The following is a 23,801-nucleotide window of genomic DNA, read 5'->3' as shown; positions in this document are numbered from 1 at the left end:
TAGGCAATTCTCTTCCCCTCTGTGAACCTGCATTTTCTTAGCTGAGAAATGCCAATTCTAAGATCTATCAGGCTATAAATGAGTACCATAATGCATTTACTCAGTCACTGTTTTCAACAAATATTCACTGCACAGTGTGGACACGCAGAAATCACAGCCAGTCCCTACTTTCAGGGGTCTCACTGCCTATTAAAAGTTGCCAGTGTTATTCAATAGAGGAGATGAATTAGAAAAATACTTAGTTCCAATTTATCATGATAAAATTATGACAGAAAAAAAGGAAGCAGACGGCTGTGAGAATGTAAGCTCAACTACCCAAAGAGAGGAGTGGGAAAGGCTTCTTGGAAAGTGAATCCATTCTATCCACAATGCCAGACTTTTGTAGGATTTGTACGTCCTCTGCTAATGCCTTCCACCTTCCCAGATAATGTCAAAGGAAGGACTCTGAACACTGGATGATCAATTTGCATTGCTGACCTATAGGCTGACATCCTGTGTGGTAGAACATTCTGTCCTTCTCTGATTTATTATCCATGACTCAGCCCTACCCAAGTCAATAAAACACAGAGTGAAAACCTACCTTTCTTAGCACATTCAGTATGCTGCTGGAGCATTCCTCACCCCTCTCAAGATATATTAAACTCTTGTTCCTGGCCTTAGCTATCCTCGTGGTCCTGACTCAGGCTTCCCCAGGTAACCAGACCATGGAGAAGAGGGAAAAGGGAGTAAGAATGGGGTCCAGTTCATAGAATCATTAGAAAACTAAACATGTGTGGGAATGAGGACAGCTCTAAGGGATGGCTCAGATCTGGTCAAAAGCCTTATAATGAATATGCCCCATGATAGGAGCAGTCTGTCACCTCGACCATGATGGTGCTTCTCTTTAGGAAACCTGGTGAATATCAGCAGAGGCCAGGGTTTCTTGAATGGAGCCCTGTCCATATGCAGGAGCAACCCCCAAATCCCTCGCGTCCTTAATATCCTTATCCCAAACGTTAACAGGTTCTCATCCCAGGCATCTATCACTTCCAGTTGATACCACTTCTGTACCACCTCTTGCAGTAACCAGTCCCATTACTTAGCCTCTCCATTGTTATTTGGCTTTGAATGCTCCTTTAAATCAGTCAAAGGAGGCGTCTTGCTCTTGCCTTAGTATGTATAGTGAAAATTTTGTAGGTTGATGTTGGATATCTATAGGTTTGTAAAATAGGCTCAAGCTGTGGAGCTTGGGCTTGGACAGAAGATTCTGGATTCCGGATTGAACATGGCCAAAGCACTCTAACAATATAACAGACTTTATGGCCAAGTGATGAATAACTTTCTAACAAAAATGTTTTCTACTTGGGCTTCCCAGGAATTCTAAAGTTTATGATTTTTAATTCCATGTTTTCCTTTTGGGTCATTCTGTTGGAAGTTGCATCCTCTCTTGGATCAGCTTTTCAAACTGAAAGTATTTGTCAATCACTCAGTTTTTCTAGAAGCAAAAGAAGATAATCGTGGGCTAACCCTGAGTTGGCTTCAGCCTGCCTTAAACTCTGGTGAGGGCAATTGGAATAGATGAGGGAGTGCAGTTATCCTGACTCTGATTTTTTTCTAGTCCAAATGTCCTAGTGAGAAAGAAAGAATTAGGAGTTATCTCCCAGGAAGGGAGTTTGGGGGAAAAAACAAGTAGAGGTATTGTAATTTAAACCAAGATACTATGATCTCTCAACTGAACTTAATGTGCTGAGGAAGCTGGGTCTATACTCTGTGTTCTATTGACCTATTAAGGCTTAGAACATCTTCCTGCTGATCAGCAATACAAATTGATCATTTAATGTTCAAAGTACTACTCTAGACATCATCTGTGGCATGCACCTAGAACAGTGCCTGGCACATGGTCGGTGCTCAACAAATTCACTTGAGTGAATAATGAATGGAGAGGGAAAAAAACAGGTGATTGAGTGTCATTACCTGCTTTGACACAGGAATGTCATAGTGTCATTCTTTGGCAAGCATCTAGATTGGGAACAAGGAGGTACCAGTGCTGGTGAGACTGAAAAACGATGGAGATGGAAATATCCTCAGCATAAAGTCCAATTAGAGCTGGTTGGAGGAAGGGCGATAACTCCTCATACCTAATATATATCAAGACCAGCAGTAAGCATTCTACACGCACAGCTTTATTTGCTATTCCCAAGAATGCCGTTACATTTCAATAGTTCATTCTAACCATTATTACTACAATTACCAATGTCTTTAATATAATAGACTTTATTCTTTCATGTATGTGTTTATTCATTTCTTTATTTTGATAGATGGATGGGCCAGAAAGTGTGGTTATGGAACTGGCAGATGCAGGAAACATTGCAAAGAACATGAGAAGAAGAAAGAAAAATGTGGGTTAAGAAAGCTTTGCTGCATCCCTGTAAGGCATAGATCATCAGAACCTGCCAAGAAAGAAGAGATGGCATATAGGGCTATGGCAAGTACAACTAAGTATCGAATTAAGACTTGTGACAAGAGAATTTTGGCAGTTATCGTAATGAGTCAGTAAGATGGCTATCCAGGTCACCTGCATGGTCTTTAGATACTTAGTATTTAAGGATACTGGGTCCTTACATGAACCATTAAAAAATATATGCTCATTCTGGTTATCATCCTTCCTTTCTCTCTAGTCCTCTATAGCCTAACATCCCTAGATTGTCCCAGGATATAACTGGGACATCAGTTCTCATGGTAAAAGAGCTGTATAGAATCTGAATCCTGAATTTCTAGGCCTCTAACTAGGTGCTGTAGGTCTCTGAATGTAGAAGTTTTCCAGGTTAATGTAAATTCCAGCTTGGTCACACATTCTTATCTAATGTCTCATTCTGGATTGTTGAGATAGGCCAGTGTGATCCAGAGTCTTTTTTAGCCTCTTTAGCTCAAGGTTTAGCCCAAGGTTCTGCCTCATTGTCTCTTTGGAATTTGTCCCTTACCTCAACCCCCTAGTCATACTTGGCTACTGAAAGATTGGCATGCCCTCTTACTAGGAAAAAACCACTGCTGCCCCAACCAAGTGGAAGGGGAAAATAGTAAAACAAGAAAACTAACTAAATAACAACAACAAAACCTTTAAAATTTACTGAGAACTTACTGTGTGCAAGGCCTTGTCCTAAGCACTTTACATATATAACCTCATTTTGCCCTAACAAAAGCACCATGAGGTAAGAAATAATGGGTTAGCCAAAAAAGTTCCTTTGGGTTTTCCTGTAAGATCTTACAGAATCTTTGGCCAGAAGTGGAAACTAAGACATAGAGAGTTTAAGTGACTTGCCCCAAATGGCACAAACATCTAGTTCAGTAGCAGGTCTTTGAACCCATAATGCTTGAGCTCAGACATTATGCTTCCTCAAGGTGGAAAAATGATTGTTGCAGTAAGAAAAGCTTCCCTTTACCCTTTCCACGCAGAGTCTACTTCCTTAATGTGGAAGGTGTGGTCAAAGGAAAAGCTTTGTGAGCCTCCTTGTGGTTAAACTGTGTCATAAACCCACCCCTAAATGGTATATTCAGGTACAAATAGAAATTATCCCCAGCTGCAGTTGAGGAGGAAGTTGTTCCCATTTAGCAGACTGTCTTAGTTTAGAGGCCAATGCCAGTCAGGTCTAAAGTTGAAAATAATCCCTAGCCTCTGCTGACATAATTATCTGGAGAACGCAGTCTGAAGACAAGGTACATCGATATTCAAATAATGGCAGCTTCTAACCCTTCAACTCATTTCTCAAGGTATTTTCACTTCAATTCCCTATTTTTTAAAGTTAATTCATTTATTTATTTTTCACTGCATTGGGTCTTCATGGCTGCACACAGGCTTTCTCTAGTTGCAGCGATCGGGGGCTGCTCTTTGTTGCAGTGTGCAGGCTTCTTACTGCGGTGGCTTCTCTTGTTGAGGAGAACGGGCTCTAGGCCCTCAGGCTTCAGTAGTTACGGCACTCGGGCTCAGTATTTGTGTACACAAGCTTTGTTGCTCTGTGGCATGTGGGATCCTCCCAGAGCAGGGCTCGAACCCTTGTCCCCTGCACTGGCAGGCATATTCTTAACCACTGCACCACCAGGGAAGTTCCAATTCTCTATTTTTTTCCCACTATAATAGTATGAGGTAACATTCACCTCCCAAACCTTAAAGGATGTCCTTGGGATATCTGTGGAGTGGCTTAGAGACTGGATCTCAGATTACCTAGGCACAGTGATTCCAATTAACACTTCAATTCCAACCCAGACTACACCAATGGCTGCAGATAATACTTACAAGCTACCTGTTCTTGAACTAAGAGTTTTTATGTATTTTTTGGCTAGATAAATTATGTCCACGAGTAGACCTAAGAGTCTTAGAGAGTTGCATAAATATGACTCCATGTCTACAGTCCCAAAGAAGTGAAAAGAGTGCAGGGGAAATACAGATATGTTAATAAGATGTGACTAAGTCAATACTTACTTTGTTCATCCCCAAAATGGAAGTATTAGGTTATAAACTCCATATGTCTTTCAACCCTTAAAGCCTTCTTCACTCTTTAAATTATGGTGAAAATCCACTCTTTATCTATGATGTCAGAAGATGCCATTTTAGAGAGCAAAGGCATGGAAAATGAAGAGACTGAGAAACAGGAAAGTGCTCTTAACATAAGTACTCAAACCATAATCCTAAAATGCATCCTTGATACCTTATTCTTCCTCACTTCTCCCCACCACCACTCATCATGTCAGCCAAAAAGACCTTCCAATTCTGCCTCCATAGCATCTATTCTCCATCCCTGCCTCTACTATTTAAATTCAGCCATTATCTTTTCTTGTCCATTGTTATGGGATGAATTGTGTCTCCTCAAAATTCATATGTTGAAGTCTTAATCCTCAGTACCTCAGAATAGGGCTGCATTTGGAGACAGGACAAATAGGTGATTTGAAGAGGTAATTAAGTTAAAATGAGGTTATTGGGTGAGTCCTAATCCAAACGACTGGCATTTTTATAAAAAGATATTGGGAAACAGACACACCACAGAAGGAAAACCATGAGATGATACAGAGGAAATGGACACCTAAAAATCAAGGAGAGAGACCTCAGAAGAAATCAATGCCACCAATACCTCTATCTCAGACTTTTAGTTTCCAGAATTATGAGAAAATAAATTTCTGTTTTTTAAACCACACAGTCTGTGGTACTTTGTTATGGCAGCCCTATCAGATTAATGCACACATACTATAACATTTTCATCCTATTGACCTCTTTGTCTCCCATTATGCCTTTGACTTACTCCAAGCTTTCCACACAGTTGCCAAGAGATTGTTTCTAAAACCCAAATCTGAGATTTTTGTTTTCCCTCCCAAACTCTTCAAAAGCTGTACAGTGATTACAGGAATCAGTTCTAAACTTCCTTTATGATAATCCCCTGCTCAGCTCAGTAGTGTCCATTTCAATGCCCTCATGGACCTCACAAGCAACTTGTGTTCTTGGGAATTAATCTGTTTCTTGCCCTTTTTTTTTCATAGGTGTTCCCTTTTGATGAGAAGCTTCTTCTTGCAAACCAGACTTATGCTTCTCTGTATGCAACACCTGAAGAGTTCTTCGACCCTCCCTAAGCCATATATATTCATTCCTTTTTTTCCCAAGAGGAATCTTTTTGTATATTTACTTTTTTTTACAAATAAAAATTGTAAACATTTAAGATAACATTATCAGGATTTGATAGATGTACACATAATCAAGTTTATTAACACAACCACCACCTCATATTGTTGCCCTTAAAAATTTTTTTATTGAGGCATAATTGATTTACAATGTTGTGTTAGTTTCTGGTGTACAATGAAGTGATTCAGTTTTACATATATATATATATTCTTTTTGCTACTCTTTTCCATTATAGCTTATTATAGGATATTGGATAGAGCTCCCTGTGCTATACAGTAGGGCCTTGTTTTTTATTTTATACATAGTAGAGTGTATCTGCTAATCCCAAACTCCTAATTTATTCTTCCCTACCCCCTTTCTCCTCGGTAACCATAAATTTGTTTTATATGTCTGTGAGTCTGTTTCTGTTTTGTAAATAATTTCATTTGTATCATGTTTTAGATTCCACATGTAAGTGATATCATATGATATTTGTCTTTCCCTTTCTGACTTATTTCATTTAGTATGATAATCTCTAGGTCCACCCATATTGCTGCAAATGGCAATATTTCATTCTTTTCTTTATGGCTGAGTAGTATTTTATTGTATATATGTATCACAACTTCTTTATCCATTCATCGGTTGATGGACATTTTCCACAAGGAAAGATATAAAAAGGGAACCACAACAAGATGAGTGGGAAGGCAGGGAAGCAGTATAGTCAACACCCCCAATCCCAGATAGGTGACCCACAAAAATGGAAGTATAATAACAATTGCAGAGGTTATCCTCAAGGAGTGAGGGATTCAACCCTATATCAGGCTCCTCAGCCTGGGGGTCCTGCACTGGCAAGATGAGTCCCTAGAACATCTGGCTTTGAAGGCCAATGAGGCTTGCATATGGGAGAACTGATAGCTGTAAGAAACAAAGACTAAGCTCTTAAAGGGCATAGACAAAGTCTCACACACTCCAAGTTCTGGCACAGAGGCAAGAATTTGAAAGGACCCTGGGTGAGACTCACTTGGAGACCCTCCCAGAGAGGTAGGAGGCAACTTGGACTCCCCCTGGGGACATAGATGGTGATGGCAGCCATTTTGGGAAGTCATTTTACCACAAGGACACTGGTACTAGCAGCATCATTTTTGAGTCTCCCTCCTAGCCTATTACTGCTGGGGGCTTACCTGTCCACTATGAGGCCAACATCAGCCACAGGACTCCCTGGCCCCTGTCCAGCACCCCCAGACCCTACAGTCAGCCACCCTGGGACATGGCTTCACCCACCAGCACACTAGTACCAGCCATGGGCCCCAAGGGCCAGGCAGGCAGCTGCACCAGGACCTGTTCCCACATACTAGTGGGCCAACGCCAGCTTCAGGACGCTCTGAGCTGCATAGCTAGGTGTGCTGGCACCCAGCTCCACATACCAGTGGGTCAGCAACAGCCCTGGTCACCCCAAGCCACAGAGACAGCCACACGAGGAGTTGACCCCACCCACCAGTGGGCTGGCAGCCTCTGCATGAGACAGAGCATGGCAGCCAACCAGGCCAGGGGCCCACCCTGCCTACCAGCATGCCCACAGTAGTCAGCCCTCCCACAGCAGAAGGACCCATGCAGCCCACATAGAAGGGCTTATACCACTGGTAACTAGAGGAAAATGTGTTTCTTGGTCCCATAGTACATCTCCTACACAGTGTTACTTCTCCAAATTCAGGAAAATGTAACTGACCTATCTAATACATAGAAATAAAAAACAGAGAGTTAGGCAAAATTAGGAGACAGATGACTATTTTCCAAAAGAAAAAGCAAGACAAAAACCTCAGAATAGGAACTTTATGAAGTGGAGATAAGCAGTCTACCTGATAGACTTCAAGATAATGTCATAAAGATGATCAATGAACTCAAGAGAAAATTGGACAAAAACAGTGAGAAGTTTGACAAAGAGAAAATATAAAGAACAAAATAGAACTGAAGATTACAATAACTGAAATAAAAATACACTAGGAGGAATCAACAGTAGATTAGATGATGCAGAGGAACAGATCAGTGATCTGGAAGACAGAGTATGGGGAAATTACCAAGCTAAACAGGAAAAGAAAGATAAAAACAGAATATATGTCCAGGACAGCATCAAGCTTACTAACATTTGCATTATAGGGGTCCTAGAAGGAGAGGAGAAAAAGAAAGGGGCAGAAAACTTATTTGAAGAAATGAAAGCTGAAAACTTCCTTAACCTGGGAAAGAAAGCAGACATACAGGTTTAAGAAGCAAAGAAAGTCCCAAACAAGATAGGCCCATTGAGGTACAAACCAAGACACACTATAATTAAAATGGCAAAGTTAAAGATAAAAAGGTTTTCTTAAAAGGAGAAAGAGAAAAGCAACTAGTTACATACAAAGGCACTCCCATAACCATCACTGACTTTTCAGTACAAACTTGCAGGCCAGAAGGGAGTGTCATGATACATTCAAAGTGGTGAAAGGAGAAAACTTACAACTAAGAATACTCTGCCCAGCCATGTTATCTCTCTGAATTAAAGAAAAGATAAAGTTTTACAGACAAGCAAAAGCTAAAAGTTTTAATCACAGTAAACTGGCCTTGTAAGAAATGTTAAAGAAACTTCTCTAAACAAAAAAGAAAAAGTCACAACTGGAAATAAGGAAATTATGAAAGGAAAAATCTCACTAGTAAAGGCAAACATACAGAAAAAGTTTGGGTCAACTACTTATAAAGCTAGTAGGGGGCTTCCCTGGTGGTGCAGTGGTTATGAATCTGCCTGCCAATGCAGGGGACTTGGGTTCCAGCCCTGGTCCAGGAAGACCCCACATGCTGTGGAGCAACTAAGCCCATGCACCACAACTACTGAGCCTGTGTGCTAGAGCCTGCAAGCCACAACTAATGAGCCCATGCTCCACCACTAATGAAGCCCATGTTCCCAGAGCCCATGCTCCACAACAACAAGCTTCCGCAACGAGAAGCCCCCGCTCTCCACAACTACAGAAAGCCCACGCGCAGCAACAAAGACCTAATGCAACCAATAAATAAAAATAAATAAATAAATTTGTAAAAAGAAATAAAGCTAGTAGGAAGGTTAAAAGACAAAAGTTGCAAAATCATCTATATCTACAATATGTAGAGAGATACACAAAATATGACCTGGAGACAAATGAAAATGATACAAAACAATCCAAAATCTATGAGATGCAGCAAAAGCAGTTCTAAGAGGAAAGTTTATAATGATACAAGCCTACTTCAGGACACAATAAATATCTCAAATAATCAAACTTTATACCTAAAAGAACTAGAAAAATAAGAGCAAAAAAACCCCTAAGTTAATAGAAGGAAAGAAACAATAAAGATCCGAGAAAAAAATAATTAAAATAGAGGCTGAAAAAATAGGAAGGATTAATGAAACTAAAAACTGATTCTTTGAGGGACTTCCTAGGTGGCACAGCGGTTAAGAATCCACCTGCCAATGCAGGGGACACAGGTTCTGTCCCTGCTCCAGGAAGATCCCACATGCCGAGGAGCAACTAAGCCCATACGCCACAACTATTGAGCCTGAGCTGTAGAGCCCATAAGCCACAACTATTGAGCCTATGTGCCACAACTACTGAAGCCCATGTGCCTAGAGCCCATGCTCTGCAACAAGAGAAGCCACCGCAATGAAGAGCCTATGCACCACAATGAAGAGTAGCCCCCACTCGCCACAACTGGAGAAAGCCCGTGTGCAGCAATGAAGACCCAAAGTAGTCAATAAATAAAATAAATTAATTAAAAAACTGATTCTTTGAAAAGATAAACAAAATTGATAAATGTTTAGCCAGACTCATCAAGAAAAAAAGGGAGAAGGCCCAAATCAATAAGACCAGAAGTGAAAGAAAAGAATTATAACTGACTCCACAGAAATACAAAGCATCATAAGAGTTTACTATGAATGATTATATGCTAATAAAATGACAACCTAAAAGAAATGGATGAATTCCTAGAAATATATCATCTACCCAGACCGAATAAGGAAGAAATAGAAAATATGAACAGACTGATTACTAGTAATGAAATTGAAAAGTCATTTTAAAAACTTTCAACAGGGCTGGTAGGGTCCCAAAGCTGGAAGGGGCCTATATTCAGGATCTTGGAAGCACTGCCAATATGTCTGATGTTCAAGAAGCCACTAACCGGCTCCTGAATGTGAACCTTCATGAGAACCAGAGGTCTATACAAGTGACAGAAAGTGGCCCCAGAAGTGAGTCTGAGCAACTCCAAGTCATTATTAGAGCCACTGTGCCTACTGGTTTTGAGCAAACAACGCAGATGAAGTGAGAGAGAAATTGGAGTCATCATGCAAAATCAGCAAAGACTGGGGCAAGATATATTTTCACATTTCAGTGGAAAGTCTGGCTCAGGTTCATTGTCTGAGATCAGTTGATAACTTGTTTGTGGATGTTCAGGAATTTAAGGATTACCAGTTCAGAGAAACAAAAGAATAAGTTCTAAAGGATTTTGAGGAATTGGCTGGGAAGCTTCCATGGTCAGACCTTTAAAAATATGGAAAATTAATGCATGTTTCAAGAAAAAAAAAAAGCACAAAAAGATAAGTCAGAATTCAAGTAAAGAGAAGATTAGTAATGGACAAGGACACAAAATAGATGAGAGAGATGTTAAAAAAGAGTTCACTAACAATGTCTTAGATTCACAGATCTTAGGCTATTATGAAAATCCAGCCATCAAAGAAGAGATATCAACATTAGTAGGTGATGATTTGACATCTTGCAAAGATGAGACTGAGGAAACTTCAAAACAAGAAGCTGATCCTGAAGTGCTAAAGTTTAGAGTCACATGCAACAGGGCAGGAGAGAAACACTGCTTTTCCTCAAATGAAGCAGCAAGAGATTCTGGGGGTGCAGTTCAAGATTATTTTAAGTGGAAGGATGACATGACCATCTTCCACGTGGAGGTTGTTTTGAATATCCATGATAATGAAGTTGTTGTGGGCATTGCATTGACAGAAGAGAGTCTCCACCAAAGAAATATCACACATTTTGGACCCAGCTCTTAGATCTACTCTTGCCTATGGGATGCTCAGGCTCTGTGCGCCTCAGCCTACTGATATAATAGTTGATCCAATGTGTGGAACAGGGGCAATACCAATCGAGTGGGCTAAAGAATGGTCTAACTGCTACCATATTGCTGGTGATGATAATCCATTGGCTATGAATAGTGCAGCAAATAACATCTCATCTTTATTGACCAAGAGCCAAGTTAAAGAAGACAACCTGCCCTGGAGCCTGCCTGCAGATGCTGTTCAGTGGGATATCTGCAACTTGCTATTAAGAACTGGCTCTGTGAACATTATCATAACAGATTTGCCATTTGGAAAAAGGATGGGCTCCAAGAAAAGAAACTGGAACCTTTATCCAGCTTGCCTATGGGAGATGAGCTGTGTCTGTAGGCCAGGGACAGGCCAAGCTGTACTACTTACTCAGGACAACAAATGCTTTACCAAGGCATTATCTGGAATGGGATACCTATGGCAGAAGGTAGATACTGTCTGGGTCAACATAGGGGGTCTTCATGCAGTTTATCTTCTGAAACGTATACCTGAAACTTTTGTTCATCCTTCAGAAGAAGATGGAGAAAGATCTCCTTGGTAATGCAAAGACTGAAGATGATTAATAGTATCTGTGCTTCCTGCCACTGGAAATGTCAGCATGGAGAACTTGCTTTGAGAGAAAAATAGTATTAATAAAAGTGCAGTTTGGTATAAATCTCTTCACCCTGGTTAGCAAAAGTTGTAAATGGAATGGAATAAGTCTTATGAGAAAGCAGAGCTTTTCTTTGGAGCTGTTTTAAAGGGGTAGTTGGGCAATTAGTACTTTTGTTAAAATGCTTTAAAGGTGCTAAGCCTACTAAAATACTCTGGGATTTGGGTTTAGAACATTTTATTTTCAGGATTTATAGCAGTTCCTGTTTTCCACTGTACCAGGTGGAAAGCTACCCTGGCCTAATGGAAAGGCAGAGCGCATAAACAGAGCATGAGGTTACATTTCATTGCCTCTGCAGCTTTGCTGTTTAGTTGCTCAAGTTCTTTACCTCAACTTTAGAAAATGAAGCATTATTACACTTTGTAAAATAGTGTTTGCCCCATGACAAGATGAAGTCTCACAAGACCTACAGGAAAGTTGACTATCTGCCTTAAAAATTAGAATATGCATCTGTTATTCAGATTAATACATAGAACTAAATAGACATTTCTGTTTGTAAACAGCAGCAAATACACTGGTAGCTGAAGTATGGGACCAACAAGCCATATTTAAAGAAATTTTATTTTTCTTCTCGGTACACAAAGGTGATGATGCTTTTCAGAGTCAAACATAAACCTGTCAAAGTATTTTTGTTGGCTTCTCTAAAGGACTAGAGAAAAAACTGATGATCTTGAATTAAAAACTTCATGTAAGTTCTTTGTTATTTTCTTTCAGTCTCTATTCCTATTTAGTTGCTTTTCCATTTGCAGAAAGTCCTTCCCAAGACAGTGGAAAATGAAATAACCTAAACATCAACTCCTTGTAAAAACAGTGCTTCTGTGGGACAGAGTGGAGTTGGGGTTTTATGTGGAATTCTGTACAGTATTCAGTTAATTTTGGAGTTTCTGGCTGCATTCAGCTTAGATTTTCAGTGTCATGTTAGTAACATAATAGTGATACTCATACTAACTTTTGATGTCTCATTTAGAATAAAAGGACACAGTACTTCTTTCCTTTGAAAGAATACAATTCACATGAGCAGCACAGCCAACTGTCCTTGTGTGGTTTCTCTCTGATATACCTCACACTTGAGAATGGATTGGAAGAAAGACATTTATAAGGGTCTTATATCCTTGATTGGAGTTTTACCATTATCAGAATGCACGGTTGTACTATTATGGGTTCAGCATAAAACAACCTTTCACCTCTGACAAAAAAAAAAGCCATTTAAATATCTAAGTAAGTGTTGGTGAGCAATCTACAGGACTGGAAAATTACAAGGACCATGTCTGTTTTTCTCTGCTGTTTACCAGGTGTCTGACACATTAGCTACCAGCATGGACATTTAATATCTGTTGAACAAATGGGTATTTTTGTATATTGGCTGTTTTTAAGTATATCAAATTCATGCTAGATCTATCATAGCTTTAGTCCTATTAAATACCATCATAAAAACAAAAACAAACAAACAAACAAAAACTTTCAACAAACTGTATTCCAGGACAGGATGATTTTACAGGTGAATTCTATCAAGCATTTAAAGAAGAGTTGACTCCTATCCTTCTCAACCTATTCCTAAATATTGAAGTGGAGCAAATGCTTCTAAATTCATGCTGCGAGGCTGATACCCTGATACAAAAACCAGACAAAGACACTACAAAAAAAGAAAATTACAGGCCCAAATCCCTGATGAACATAGATGCAAAAGTTCTGAACAAAATATTAGCAAACTGAATTCAACAATGCATTAAAAAGTATCTTACATCATAATCAAGTGGATTTATCCCAGGGATGCAAGGATGGTTCAACATCCACAAATCAATCAATGTAATGCACCACATTAAGAAAGTGATGAATTAAAATGATATGATCATCTCAATAGAGGCAGACAAAGCTCTTGACAAAATTCCATATCTATTTATCATAAAAACTCTCCAGAAAGTAAGCATAAAGGGAACACACCTCAACTTAATAAAGGCTATATATGACAAATCTACAGCCAACAGCATACTCAAGGGTGAAAAGCTGAAAGCATTTCCTCTAAGATCAGGAACAAGACAAGGATGCCCGCTCTCACTAGTTTTATTAAACATAGTATTGAAAGTCTTAGTCACAGCAATCATCAAGGAAAGAAATAAAATTAATCCAATTTGGAAGGGAAGAAGTAAAACTATCAGTGTTTGTAGATGAGATGATACTGTACATAGAAAACTCTAAAGTCTTCACCAAAAAATATTAGAACTAGTAAATGAATTCAGTAAAGTTACAGGATACGAAATAAATATACAGAAATATGCTGTGTTTCTATACACTAACAATGAACTATAAAAAAGAGAAATTAAGAAAACAATCCCATTTACAATTGCTTCAAAAAGAATAAAATACCTAGAAATAAATCTTACCAAGGAGGTAAAGATCTGTACTCAGAAAACTATAAGACATTGATGAAAGAAATTGTAGGTGACACCAAAAAGATGGGAAGATATATCTTGCTCATAGAGTGGAAGAATTAATATTGTTAGAATGACCATACTACCCAAGGCAATCTACAGATTCAGTACAATCCCTATCAAAACACCAATGTCATTTTTCACAGAACTAGAACAAATAATTCTAAAGTTTTAATTGAACCACAAAAGACCCAGAATTGCAAAAGCAATCTTGAGGAAGAAGGATAAAACTGGAGGTATCATGCTCCCTGAATCGAAACATTACATACTACAAAGCTACAGTAATCAGAACATTGGCACAAAAACATACTTTATGGTCAATCTATGACAAAAGAAACAAGAATATACAATGGGGGAAAAGTCTCTTCAATAAATGGTGCTGGAAAAACTGGACAACTACATGCAGAAGAATCAAACTTGCTACTTTCTCACATCATATACAAAAAATAAACTCAAAATCTATTAAAGACTTAAATGTAAAACCTTATACCATAAAAATCCTAGAAGAAAATATAGGCAGTACACTCTTGACATTGGTCTTTGCAATATTCTTTTGGATGTGTCTCCCCATTTGTCTATTGATTGATACTTAGGTAGCTTCCGATCATGGCAATTGTATGTAATGAACATTGGAGTGCACATATTTTTCAAATAAGGGGACAAGCAAATTTCTTAATGTGTGAACAAAAAAATTATTTCAAATAATAATAAATTGACAAAGTAAATTAATATAGTGAAGTGACTGTGTATATGGAAGGCGGGATGGGGGGGCAGGCGGTGTGTACCAGGGCTGCCTTCCATGATTGTACAAGTTGTCTATGTGACAGTTTTGGAAAAATTCTTAATATGAGGTAGTCAGGGAAGTCTCTTCCAAATAAATAACATCTGAGTTGAGAACAGAAGGATCGAGCATGCAAATACCTAGAAAAATATTTATGAGGCATATGGGGATACCAAGTAGGGTTACCATGAGCCCTACCTTGAGGTAGAAATAAGCTTATGGATGTTCTGCTCTCTCCAGACACCAAAATAACTCATCTAATAAGTTAACACTCAACTAGGTTGTGTTCCTTGGATACAAATTATTAGTAGATAAGGTAGTTCTTGGTCTAAGAATAGAATTAGAAATGTCTGGCCGTGATTGATAACTCAGAGATTGATATGCACAAACATTATTTTATTATTTTGGTTGAAGAAGAAAGAAGAAGGGGTTTAATACCCATTCAAGGAATTATGAGCACAGCAGTGATCTTAATATTGGTCCTTTTGACCAGCCCATAACCCAAATGACAGCTCTACACAGGCAAAAGCTGAGGAACAAGCCTTTTCCCAGGTGGGAATGTGTGACTCAAAGAGTAAAAGAGGAGACTTGTATCCACATCTGGGCATTTTCCCCCTGTGTTTACTGGTCAACTCTATTGCCTCACCTACAGTAGCACATGTTCATGTTTCTTAGTTGCTTTTCTGTAAGGTTGCTTGTTCTTTCTTATTGATTTGTAGTTCTTTTGATATCTGCATTTATATCTAGCTACCTATCTATAAATCCCTCAATTTCAGTTTATGCATGTTGCAAATAATTTCCCTTGTAAGTAGATTTTTTTCACTAAATATTTGAAAAGCAGTCCTTAATTTAATAAAAGCAAATCTAGCATTTTTATAAATGCTTCTTCTATCTTAAGAAATATTTTCCTACCCCAAGAGCAAAAAGATAGTCGTGTACCTTTTCTACTAAAAGTATAAAATTCTAATTTTAACTTTTAAGTCTCAAATCTACTTGGAGTTGCTTATTTGGAGGGATGGGGGAGGAAAGCCAGCAGGTGCTGGTAATTCCTCACAACAGCTGGAATTTGTCTGTTAGCAATATTAACCATATTCAAAACTGAAAAACTGTGACCTGGGGAAATATTGATGCCTTGGGCCAATGTGTCATGATATTTTGATAGTCAAAGGATAAGACCAAATGCACAAAAATGAGTGTCAAACAATTACTGAAGGAAATGGAGGATATTCTCAGTGTCAGTTAGTCATCCTTGAAATAGTTCAATCTGGTCATCTGAATCGGGAAATGGAGGGGAAACCAAAGATTCTCTCTCTCTGTCTCTCTGTCTCTCTCTCCCTGTTTCCCTCTTCCTCTTTCTCTGTCTCATTCCCTCGCTCTTTCTTTCACACATACACACATGTTGCACATACACACACCCTACTTGCTGAACAGGTAGATTTGAAAAGAGAAAGAGAAGAAGGAGAAGTGAGAGAGTTTACAGATATCATATTTACATATACATATGATATATTCTATGTTATATAATCTCATTGTTCAGTAAAGTCTCACTAAAAACCACAGGCAGATTCTGCTGGGCTGTGAAAAACCAAAGAGAAGGGTCTCTCCCACACTATAGATGGGGTGGAAAATGGAATGCCACCGCATTGAGTTGTCAACACCATTCAGTACTGAAGAATCATTTTCTGAAGTATCCACCATGTGCTAAGGTCAATGACACAGTTAGGATAGAGCAACAAATTAAGTCTATATGGTCCCTACCTGAACAGGGGCTTCTAACCCATTAAAGTTTAAAGCCTAGACCCACTAAACAGGAGGCAGCATAGAGAAGATTTGAGAAGTAACATGAATTAGCAACAGCAATAACTGTGGAAGCCAGGACAGGAGAACGTGAGGGCTGTGTTCTGGAGGACTTAGGAGAGGGAATAAAGACTGGTGGTTAATGCTAACTCATATATACAGAATCTAAAAACAGTACTGATGAACTCAGTGATAGGACAAGAACAAGGACACAGATGTAGAGAATGGACTGGAGAACTCGCGGTTTGTGGGGGTGGGGGGTGAAGGGGAAGCTGAGATGAAGTGAGAGAGTACCATTGACATATATATACTACCAACTGTAAAATAACCAGTGGGATGTTGCTGTATAACAAAGGGAGTTCAACTCGAGGATGGAAGATGCCTTAGAGGACTGGGACGGGGAGGGTGGGGGGGAGTCGAGGGAGGGAGGAATATGGGGATATGTGCATAAATACAGATGATTGAACTTGGTGTACCTCAAAAAAATAATAAATAAATAAATAAAATGAAAAAAAAACAAAAAATAAAAAAAATAAAAAATAAAACATATCTCAGAAGAAAAAAAGACTGGTGGTTAGAAATGCAGGCTGTGTTGGGCAAGTGATTTAATTTTTATGGGCCCCTTTAAAAAATTTTTAACAATAATTGTGCTTTCTCTTTTTTTAAAGAACTTTTATTGAGATACAATTGACATACAATAAATTGCATAATTTAAAGTGTACAATTTGACATTTTTTTCTTATTAGTGATGTATATACGGCAATCCCAGTCTCCCAATTCATTCCCTCCCCCCAATAGTGCTTTCTTTATATAATTAAAGGGTTTAAAATAAGTAAAGTGCTCTGAAGAGTGCCTAGCACGTAAGTCTGCAGAAAATGCCACATCTCACCACCATCATCTTTACTATAACATTGGAAGAGTTTTAGCTATAACTATGTAACTGTGCACACTTTGAGAAAATGTAATATCTAGCAGTAAAGTCTCTGGGATGTATGCTATCATAGCATGGATTAATATATTTACATTTAATAGAACATGTTATTTGCCCTGAGTTTCCAGTCTCCTTTCCTACAAGGTCCATCCAAGTTGTTGCAAATGGCATTATTTCATTCTTTTCAATGGCTGAGTAATATTCCATTTTATATATATACCACATCTTCCTTATCCATTCATCTGTTGATAGACATTTAGGTTGCTTCCATGTCTTGGCAATTGTACAAAGTGCTGCAATGAACATTGGGGTGCATGTATCCCTCCCTCGTAAGCCTCCCTCTGACCCTTCCTATCCCACCCCTCTAGGTCATCACCAAGCATCTAGTTGATTTCCCTGTGCTATGCAGCAGCTTCCCACTAGCCTTCTATTTTACATTTGGTAGTGTGTATATGTCAATGCTACTCTCACTTTGTCCCAGCTTCCCCTTCCATCCTTGTGTCCTCAAGTCCATTCTCTACTTCTGCATCTTTATTCTTGCCCTGACACTTTGTTCATCAATACTGTTTTTTTAGATTCCATATATATGCATTAGCATATGGTATTTGTTTTTCTCTTTCTGACTTACTTCACTCTGTATGACAGACTCTAGGTCCATGGGGTTCGTATATCTTTTTGAATTAGAATTTTCATCTTTTCTGGATATAGGCCCAGGAGTGGAATTGCTGGATCATATGATGACTCTATTTTTTGTTTTTAAGGAACCTTCATACTGTTCTCCACACCCACTCCAGCATTTATTGTTTTTAGACTTTTTGATGATAGCCATTCAAACTGGTGTAAGGTGATACTTCATTGTAGTTTGATTTGCATTTCTCTAATAGCTAGCAATGTTGAGCATCGTTTCATGTACCTAATGGCCATCTGTATCTCTTCCTTGGAGAAATGTCTATATATGTCTACTGCCCATATTTTGACTGAGCTGTTTGTTTTTTTTTTATATAGAGTTGTATGAACTGTTTGTATATTTTGGAAATTAAGCCCTTGTCAGTCACATTGTTCGCAGATATTTTCCATTTCTTAGTGTTTTTACCATTTAAAAATATACATACAGAAAAGTGCACAAATCACGGATGTAAAGGTTTATAAAATTTTACAATTTCATACCCCTGGAACAAAGAAAATGAATATTACCAACAGTCTAAAACTCCCATTATGTTTCATGCCTAAAAAGTAACAATGATGCTGACTTTGTCAATATAAAATAGTTTACTTTTTTAAAAAATTTACAGAAATGAAATCATTTAGAAAATACTCTTTTGCATCTGGCTTATTTTGCTGAATATTATGCTTGTAGATTCATAAATGTTGTTATGTATAGCAATAGTTTTGTCATTCGCATTGCTGTATAGTATTCCATCACATGAACATTCCAAAAGTTATTTATCCATTCTAATTTTAATGGACATTGGGTTGTTTCCATTATTTGACTATTCAAAAGTGCACTGTAATAAACACCTCTGTAACATGTCTTTTTGTGAAATATGTCCATACTGTTGTTAAGTATATACCTAAAAATGCTGGATCACAAGTCTGTAATTTTTCACCTATAGTAGATCTGTTAGTTTTCCAATTTGATCGAACCACTTATACTTCCACCACAGTGGAGGTATTAGTTGCTCCACATCCCTGCCAACACTTCTTATGTATGCCTTTGCAATTTAACCATCTAGTGACTGTGTTGGGGTATCACAGTATGACTATGATTTGCATTTTCCTAACAAACAAATTAACTTTAACACTTTCATATATTCATTAACCACTTAGCTACTCTCTATTGTGAAATATCTATTCAAGCCTTTGCTCATTTTTCTGTTGGCTGGTCTTTCTTTTCCTATTGATTTGTAGGAGTTCTTTTTATATTCTAGATATGAATTCTTTGTAAGAGTATAGGTATATGTATTATAAATATTTTTTCCAATTGTGTGCCCTGCCTTTTCTTTCTTTCAAAAGTATCATTTGATGATTTTTTTTCCTTTTGGTCAGCACCGAGAAAGAAAAATCACAGCTGACATCTGGAGGCTGCCCTAGTTGCTACCAGTTGGGCCATGGTGTATCCCTGCTGAACACAAACAAGTTAACAGAATATCAAAGTCAGGGAAAGACTCTGCACCAAATTGGAATAAAATGTATCCTTATAGTTAAATATGTTCCTTGTAAGCAACATATAGATAGACTTTTTTTTTCTTATTCACTCTGGAAATCTTAGTCTTTTACTTGGAGCATTGAATTGATTTGCATTTAAATTAATTTGCTGGATTTATGTCAACAACTGTGAAATTGTTTTCTATTTCTCCTCTTTGTTTATGTTCTTACTTCTATATTTGCTTGTGTATTTTTGGCCTAAAAATTTTACTGTTCATTTTCTTCTGTTAACTTATTAGTTACATGTTCTTTTATAATTATTTGTGGTTACTCTAAAGATTACAGCATGCATCCTTATTACAGTGTAACACAAATTAGTTTCAGGTATACAGCATAGTGACTCAGTATTTTTATGGATTATATTCCACTAAAAGTTATTACAAAATAAAAGAATGCATATATGTGTGTAACTGAGTCACTCTGCTGTGCAGCAGAAATTAGCACAGCATTGTAAATCAACTACACTTTAATAAAAATACAGAAAAATTTATTACAAAATAATGCTTAAAATTCCCTGTTCCGTACAATATATCCTTGCTGCTTATCTATTTTGAACATAGTAGTTTGTATCTCTTAATCCCATACCTCTACTTGCCCCTCCCCTCCTTTCTCTCCCTGCTGACAATACTAGTTTGTTTTCTGTATCTGTGAATGTTTCTTCTTTGCTATACACATTCATTTTTAAAAAATTTTTTTAGATTCCACAAATAAGTGATATCATAGAGTATTTGTCTTTCTCTGCCTGACTTATGTTACTAGCATAATATTCTCACCATTACTATTACAGTCTTGAAGTGGTGTCCTTATGTGGGAGCATCCTTATGTAGGTTGCATATGCCCAGTGCTTTTGGTGAGAGAGCCAGATTTGTCATGGATGCAAGTCACATCTTTTCTTAGGGTGCGCTGGCATCTATCACTTTTGTTGGAGGTAGAGCTAGAGATCAAGGGGCTAGAGCTGGAGCCAGGTGTGAGGCGGGGCTTCTCCTCTCTCATCATCACCACCTATTGGGGGTGGGGTATGATCCCAAGTTGTTGGAGCAAAAGCCCTTAGCGTCAGTCCCAAGCTGGCTCTGTTCCCTTTAAGTGTGTATTTTCTCCTCTTCTGGCACCAGGACCTTTGCGCCAGAGGAGAAAAATGTTGAAGCAAGTGGCGCCCGTGCTCAGATAGAGATCCGATGTGCTGCCTGTGCAGGCATTCATGGCTCTGCTCAGTGCAGTCTCAGATCAAGTCCCCTTTGTCTCTCACATCCTAGCACTGACCCCAGCATCCACTGTCCCCACCCTGTTGTGGAACTGTTCAGCAGGGCAGTCAGGGCCTGTGTGGACTCTTGGCATGTATGGGGGTGTGAGCTGTGGTGAAGCAGTCACCATCAGAGATATGGGCTGCTTCTAATGCACTGCTTGAGTAAGCACCAAGAATGGCCACTGCCACCCCATCCAAGCACCTTTCTGGGACCATGTCACCCCTATGTCCCATGTCTAAGCTTTTTCCCCAGTCACAGCAGCCCTAGATCCTGTGTTGTGCTGTGATGTGGAATAAGTGCGGCTGGAGCTTTCACTCAGCTCAGGCTGGGGTGCAAAGCTAGGCAGGCTCTGGGGTAATTTTCATTCCACCCCCCTACCCTGCCCTAGGGTCAAGCCAGTACCCACACACTCTTCACCAGCAGATTCCAGGCTTCCCAGCACCTTCCTGTTAGTCCCAGTGGTCCTCTAATCAGTTACAGTGCTCATCTTCCCTGTATAGAACCCCAGGGCCAGGACACCCAATCTGTGGCTCCAATTGCTCACTCCCCAGGGTGGGTCTCTGCCCATGTAATCACGCTTTTCCTCTGAGTCCCCACCCAGGGGCACAGGTCCTGACCTGATCACTTCTATTTCCTTCCTACTTGATTACCTGTGCATCTTTCTTACAGCCTTGATTGTACAGGAATCTATCTATCAGTTTTTTAGCAAGAATTGTTAAACAAGTAAATGTATTTTTGATGTGTTTGTGGGGGGAGGTGTGTTCCATGTCCTCCTACTCTGCTATCTTGATCAATCTCTCTTAGAACACTTTCACTCTAAAACCTCCATCATGCCTTTTAGATTATTGTGGTTATGCATTTTATTTCTGTAAATATTATAATGCCCATAAAATGTTATAATTAGTTTTTGCAATCAATATTTATTTATATTTACCCAGATAGTTACCATTTACATTGTTCTTCATTCCTTCATGTATTTCCATGCTTCTAACTAGAATTATTTTCATTCTGGTCAAACAACTTCACTTAGTATATTTCTTACTTCATGACTGCCAGTGAAAAATTCTGTTCATTTTTATTTGTATCATTTTATATTTGTTTTTCTGTCCATTTCTAAAGGATAATTTTGCTCAATATAGAATTCTAGGTTGTCAGGAGTGGCACTTCAAAAATAGCATTTCATGCTCTTTTGGCTTCCTTATTTTCTGTAGAAAAGTCAACCAACGATTTTATTGTTAATCTTTTGAGGGCAATGTGTCTTGTGTCTCCTTGTATTAGTCAGTTCAGGGTGCCATAACAGAATACCACAGACCAGGCAGCTTAAACAACAGAAATTTATTTTCTCACCACTCTGAAGGCTGGAAGTTCAAGATCAAGTTTCCATCAGTGTTGGTATCTTGTAAGATCTGTCTTTCTGGCCTGAGATGATCACTTTCTCACTGTGTCCTTATGTAGTCTTTCTTTGGTGTACATGTGGGGAAGGAGTTGGTGTCTCTCTTCTTATAAGAACATTATATCATATGAAGGAACCACTTTTATGTCCTTTAACCTTTATTACCTCTTCTAGGCTCTATTTCCAAGCACAACTACATTGGGAATTATGACTTCAACATATGAATTGGGGTGGGGGTGGGGCTGGGATTGTAAGCTTTACTCCAGAACACTATTCTTGCTTCTTTTAAGTTTTTTTCTTCATCTTTGGTTTCTGGTAATTTGACATAGTGTGCCTAGGTACATGTTTTATTAATCATGCTTAGGATTTACAGAACTTCTGATATTTTTGTCTTAATACCTTCATCAATTTTGGAAAATTATCAGTAATTATGTCTTTAAATATTCCTTGTACGATATTGTTTATATTTTATCCTCCTCCCATATCCTATTCAAACCCCAATTACGCTTTTCACACTGTGGCATAAGTCTCTTTTGCTTTTTCTGTATCCTATTTTCCTTCCAAGCTTCAGTCTGGATTTTTAAAAATTGATATATAGTTGATTTACAATATTGTGTTAGTTTTGGGTGTACAGCAAAGTTGAGTCAGTTAGCTATCTATATGTTTTTCAGATTATTTTTCATTTAGGTTATGAAAAATTTTGAATATTGCTCCTTGTGTTATCAATTAAAACTTTATTGCTTATCTATTTTATATATAGTATTGTGTATCTGTTAATCCCATACTCCCAATTTATCCCTCCTCCCCCTCTCTTTTTCCTTTGGTAGCAATAAGTTTTTATTTTTTCCTATGACTGTGAGTCTATTTCCTTTTTTGTATATAGATTCATATGAATTATTTTTTAGATTCCACACATAAGTGATATCATATGATGTTTGTCTTTCTCTGTCTGACTTACTTCACTTAGTATGATAATCTGAAGGTCCATCCACATTGCTGTAAGTGGCAATATTTCATTCATTTTTAATGGCTGAGTAATATTCCATTATATATGTGTATAACCCATGGAGTTTGTAAGGTTGTGTTTTCATTGTTGTTTGTCTGAGGTTTTTTTCTGATTTCCTCTTTGATTTCATTATTGACTCATTGTTTTTTTTTTATTTATTTTATTTATTTTATTTATTTTTTTGGGGGGGTACACCAAGTTCAATCATCTGCTTTTTATACACATATCCCCGTATTCCCTCCCTTCCTTGACTCCCCCCCACTCGAGTCCCCCCACCCTCCCCACCCCAGTCCTCTAAGGCATCTTCCTTCCTCGAGTTTGACTCCCTCTGTTATACAACAACTTTCCACTGACTATCTGTTTTACAGTTGGCAGTATATATATGTCTGTCTGTGCTACTCTCTCTGTTTTTTTTTTTTTTTTTACCAGCATGTTGTTTAGTCTCCATGTAATTGTGTTCCTTTTACCATTTTTCTTTCTGTGTTCAGTTTCTAGTTTTATACCACTGTTGTCAGAAAAGATGCTTAAAATAATTTCTATACTCAAATTTGTTGAGGTTTGTTTTGTATCCTGTGTATTCTGTTTTATTTTAGTGTAGCTCCCTATAGAGATCAATTAAATCCAACTGTT

General features: G+C 38.3%; 1 protein-coding gene and 1 pseudogene across 1 annotated transcript; both read left to right on the top strand.

Moving 5' to 3' along the window:
• The first annotated feature begins 599 nt into the window (after nt 1-599).
• On the top strand, nt 600-5,595 carry DEFB115 (defensin beta 115). The gene is made up of 3 exons (XM_057704063.1): nt 600-693; nt 2,298-2,521; nt 5,506-5,595. The coding sequence occupies exons 1-3, from the start codon at nt 600-602 to the stop codon at nt 5,593-5,595; spliced, it is 408 nt and encodes a 135-aa protein (XP_057560046.1).
• Nucleotides 5,596-9,772: 4,177 nt separating this feature from the next.
• Nucleotides 9,773-11,274, top strand: LOC130833850 (tRNA (guanine(6)-N2)-methyltransferase THUMP3-like; annotated as a pseudogene).
• Nucleotides 11,275-23,801: the final 12,527 nt, after the last annotated feature.

This window comes from Hippopotamus amphibius, chromosome 12, assembly GCF_030028045.1.
Source record: "Hippopotamus amphibius kiboko isolate mHipAmp2 chromosome 12, mHipAmp2.hap2, whole genome shotgun sequence".
Classification (NCBI taxonomy): Eukaryota; Metazoa; Chordata; class Mammalia; order Artiodactyla; family Hippopotamidae; genus Hippopotamus; species Hippopotamus amphibius.
Note: the sequence above shows the minus strand (reverse complement) of the source record. Positions and strands in the feature narration are given on the sequence as shown.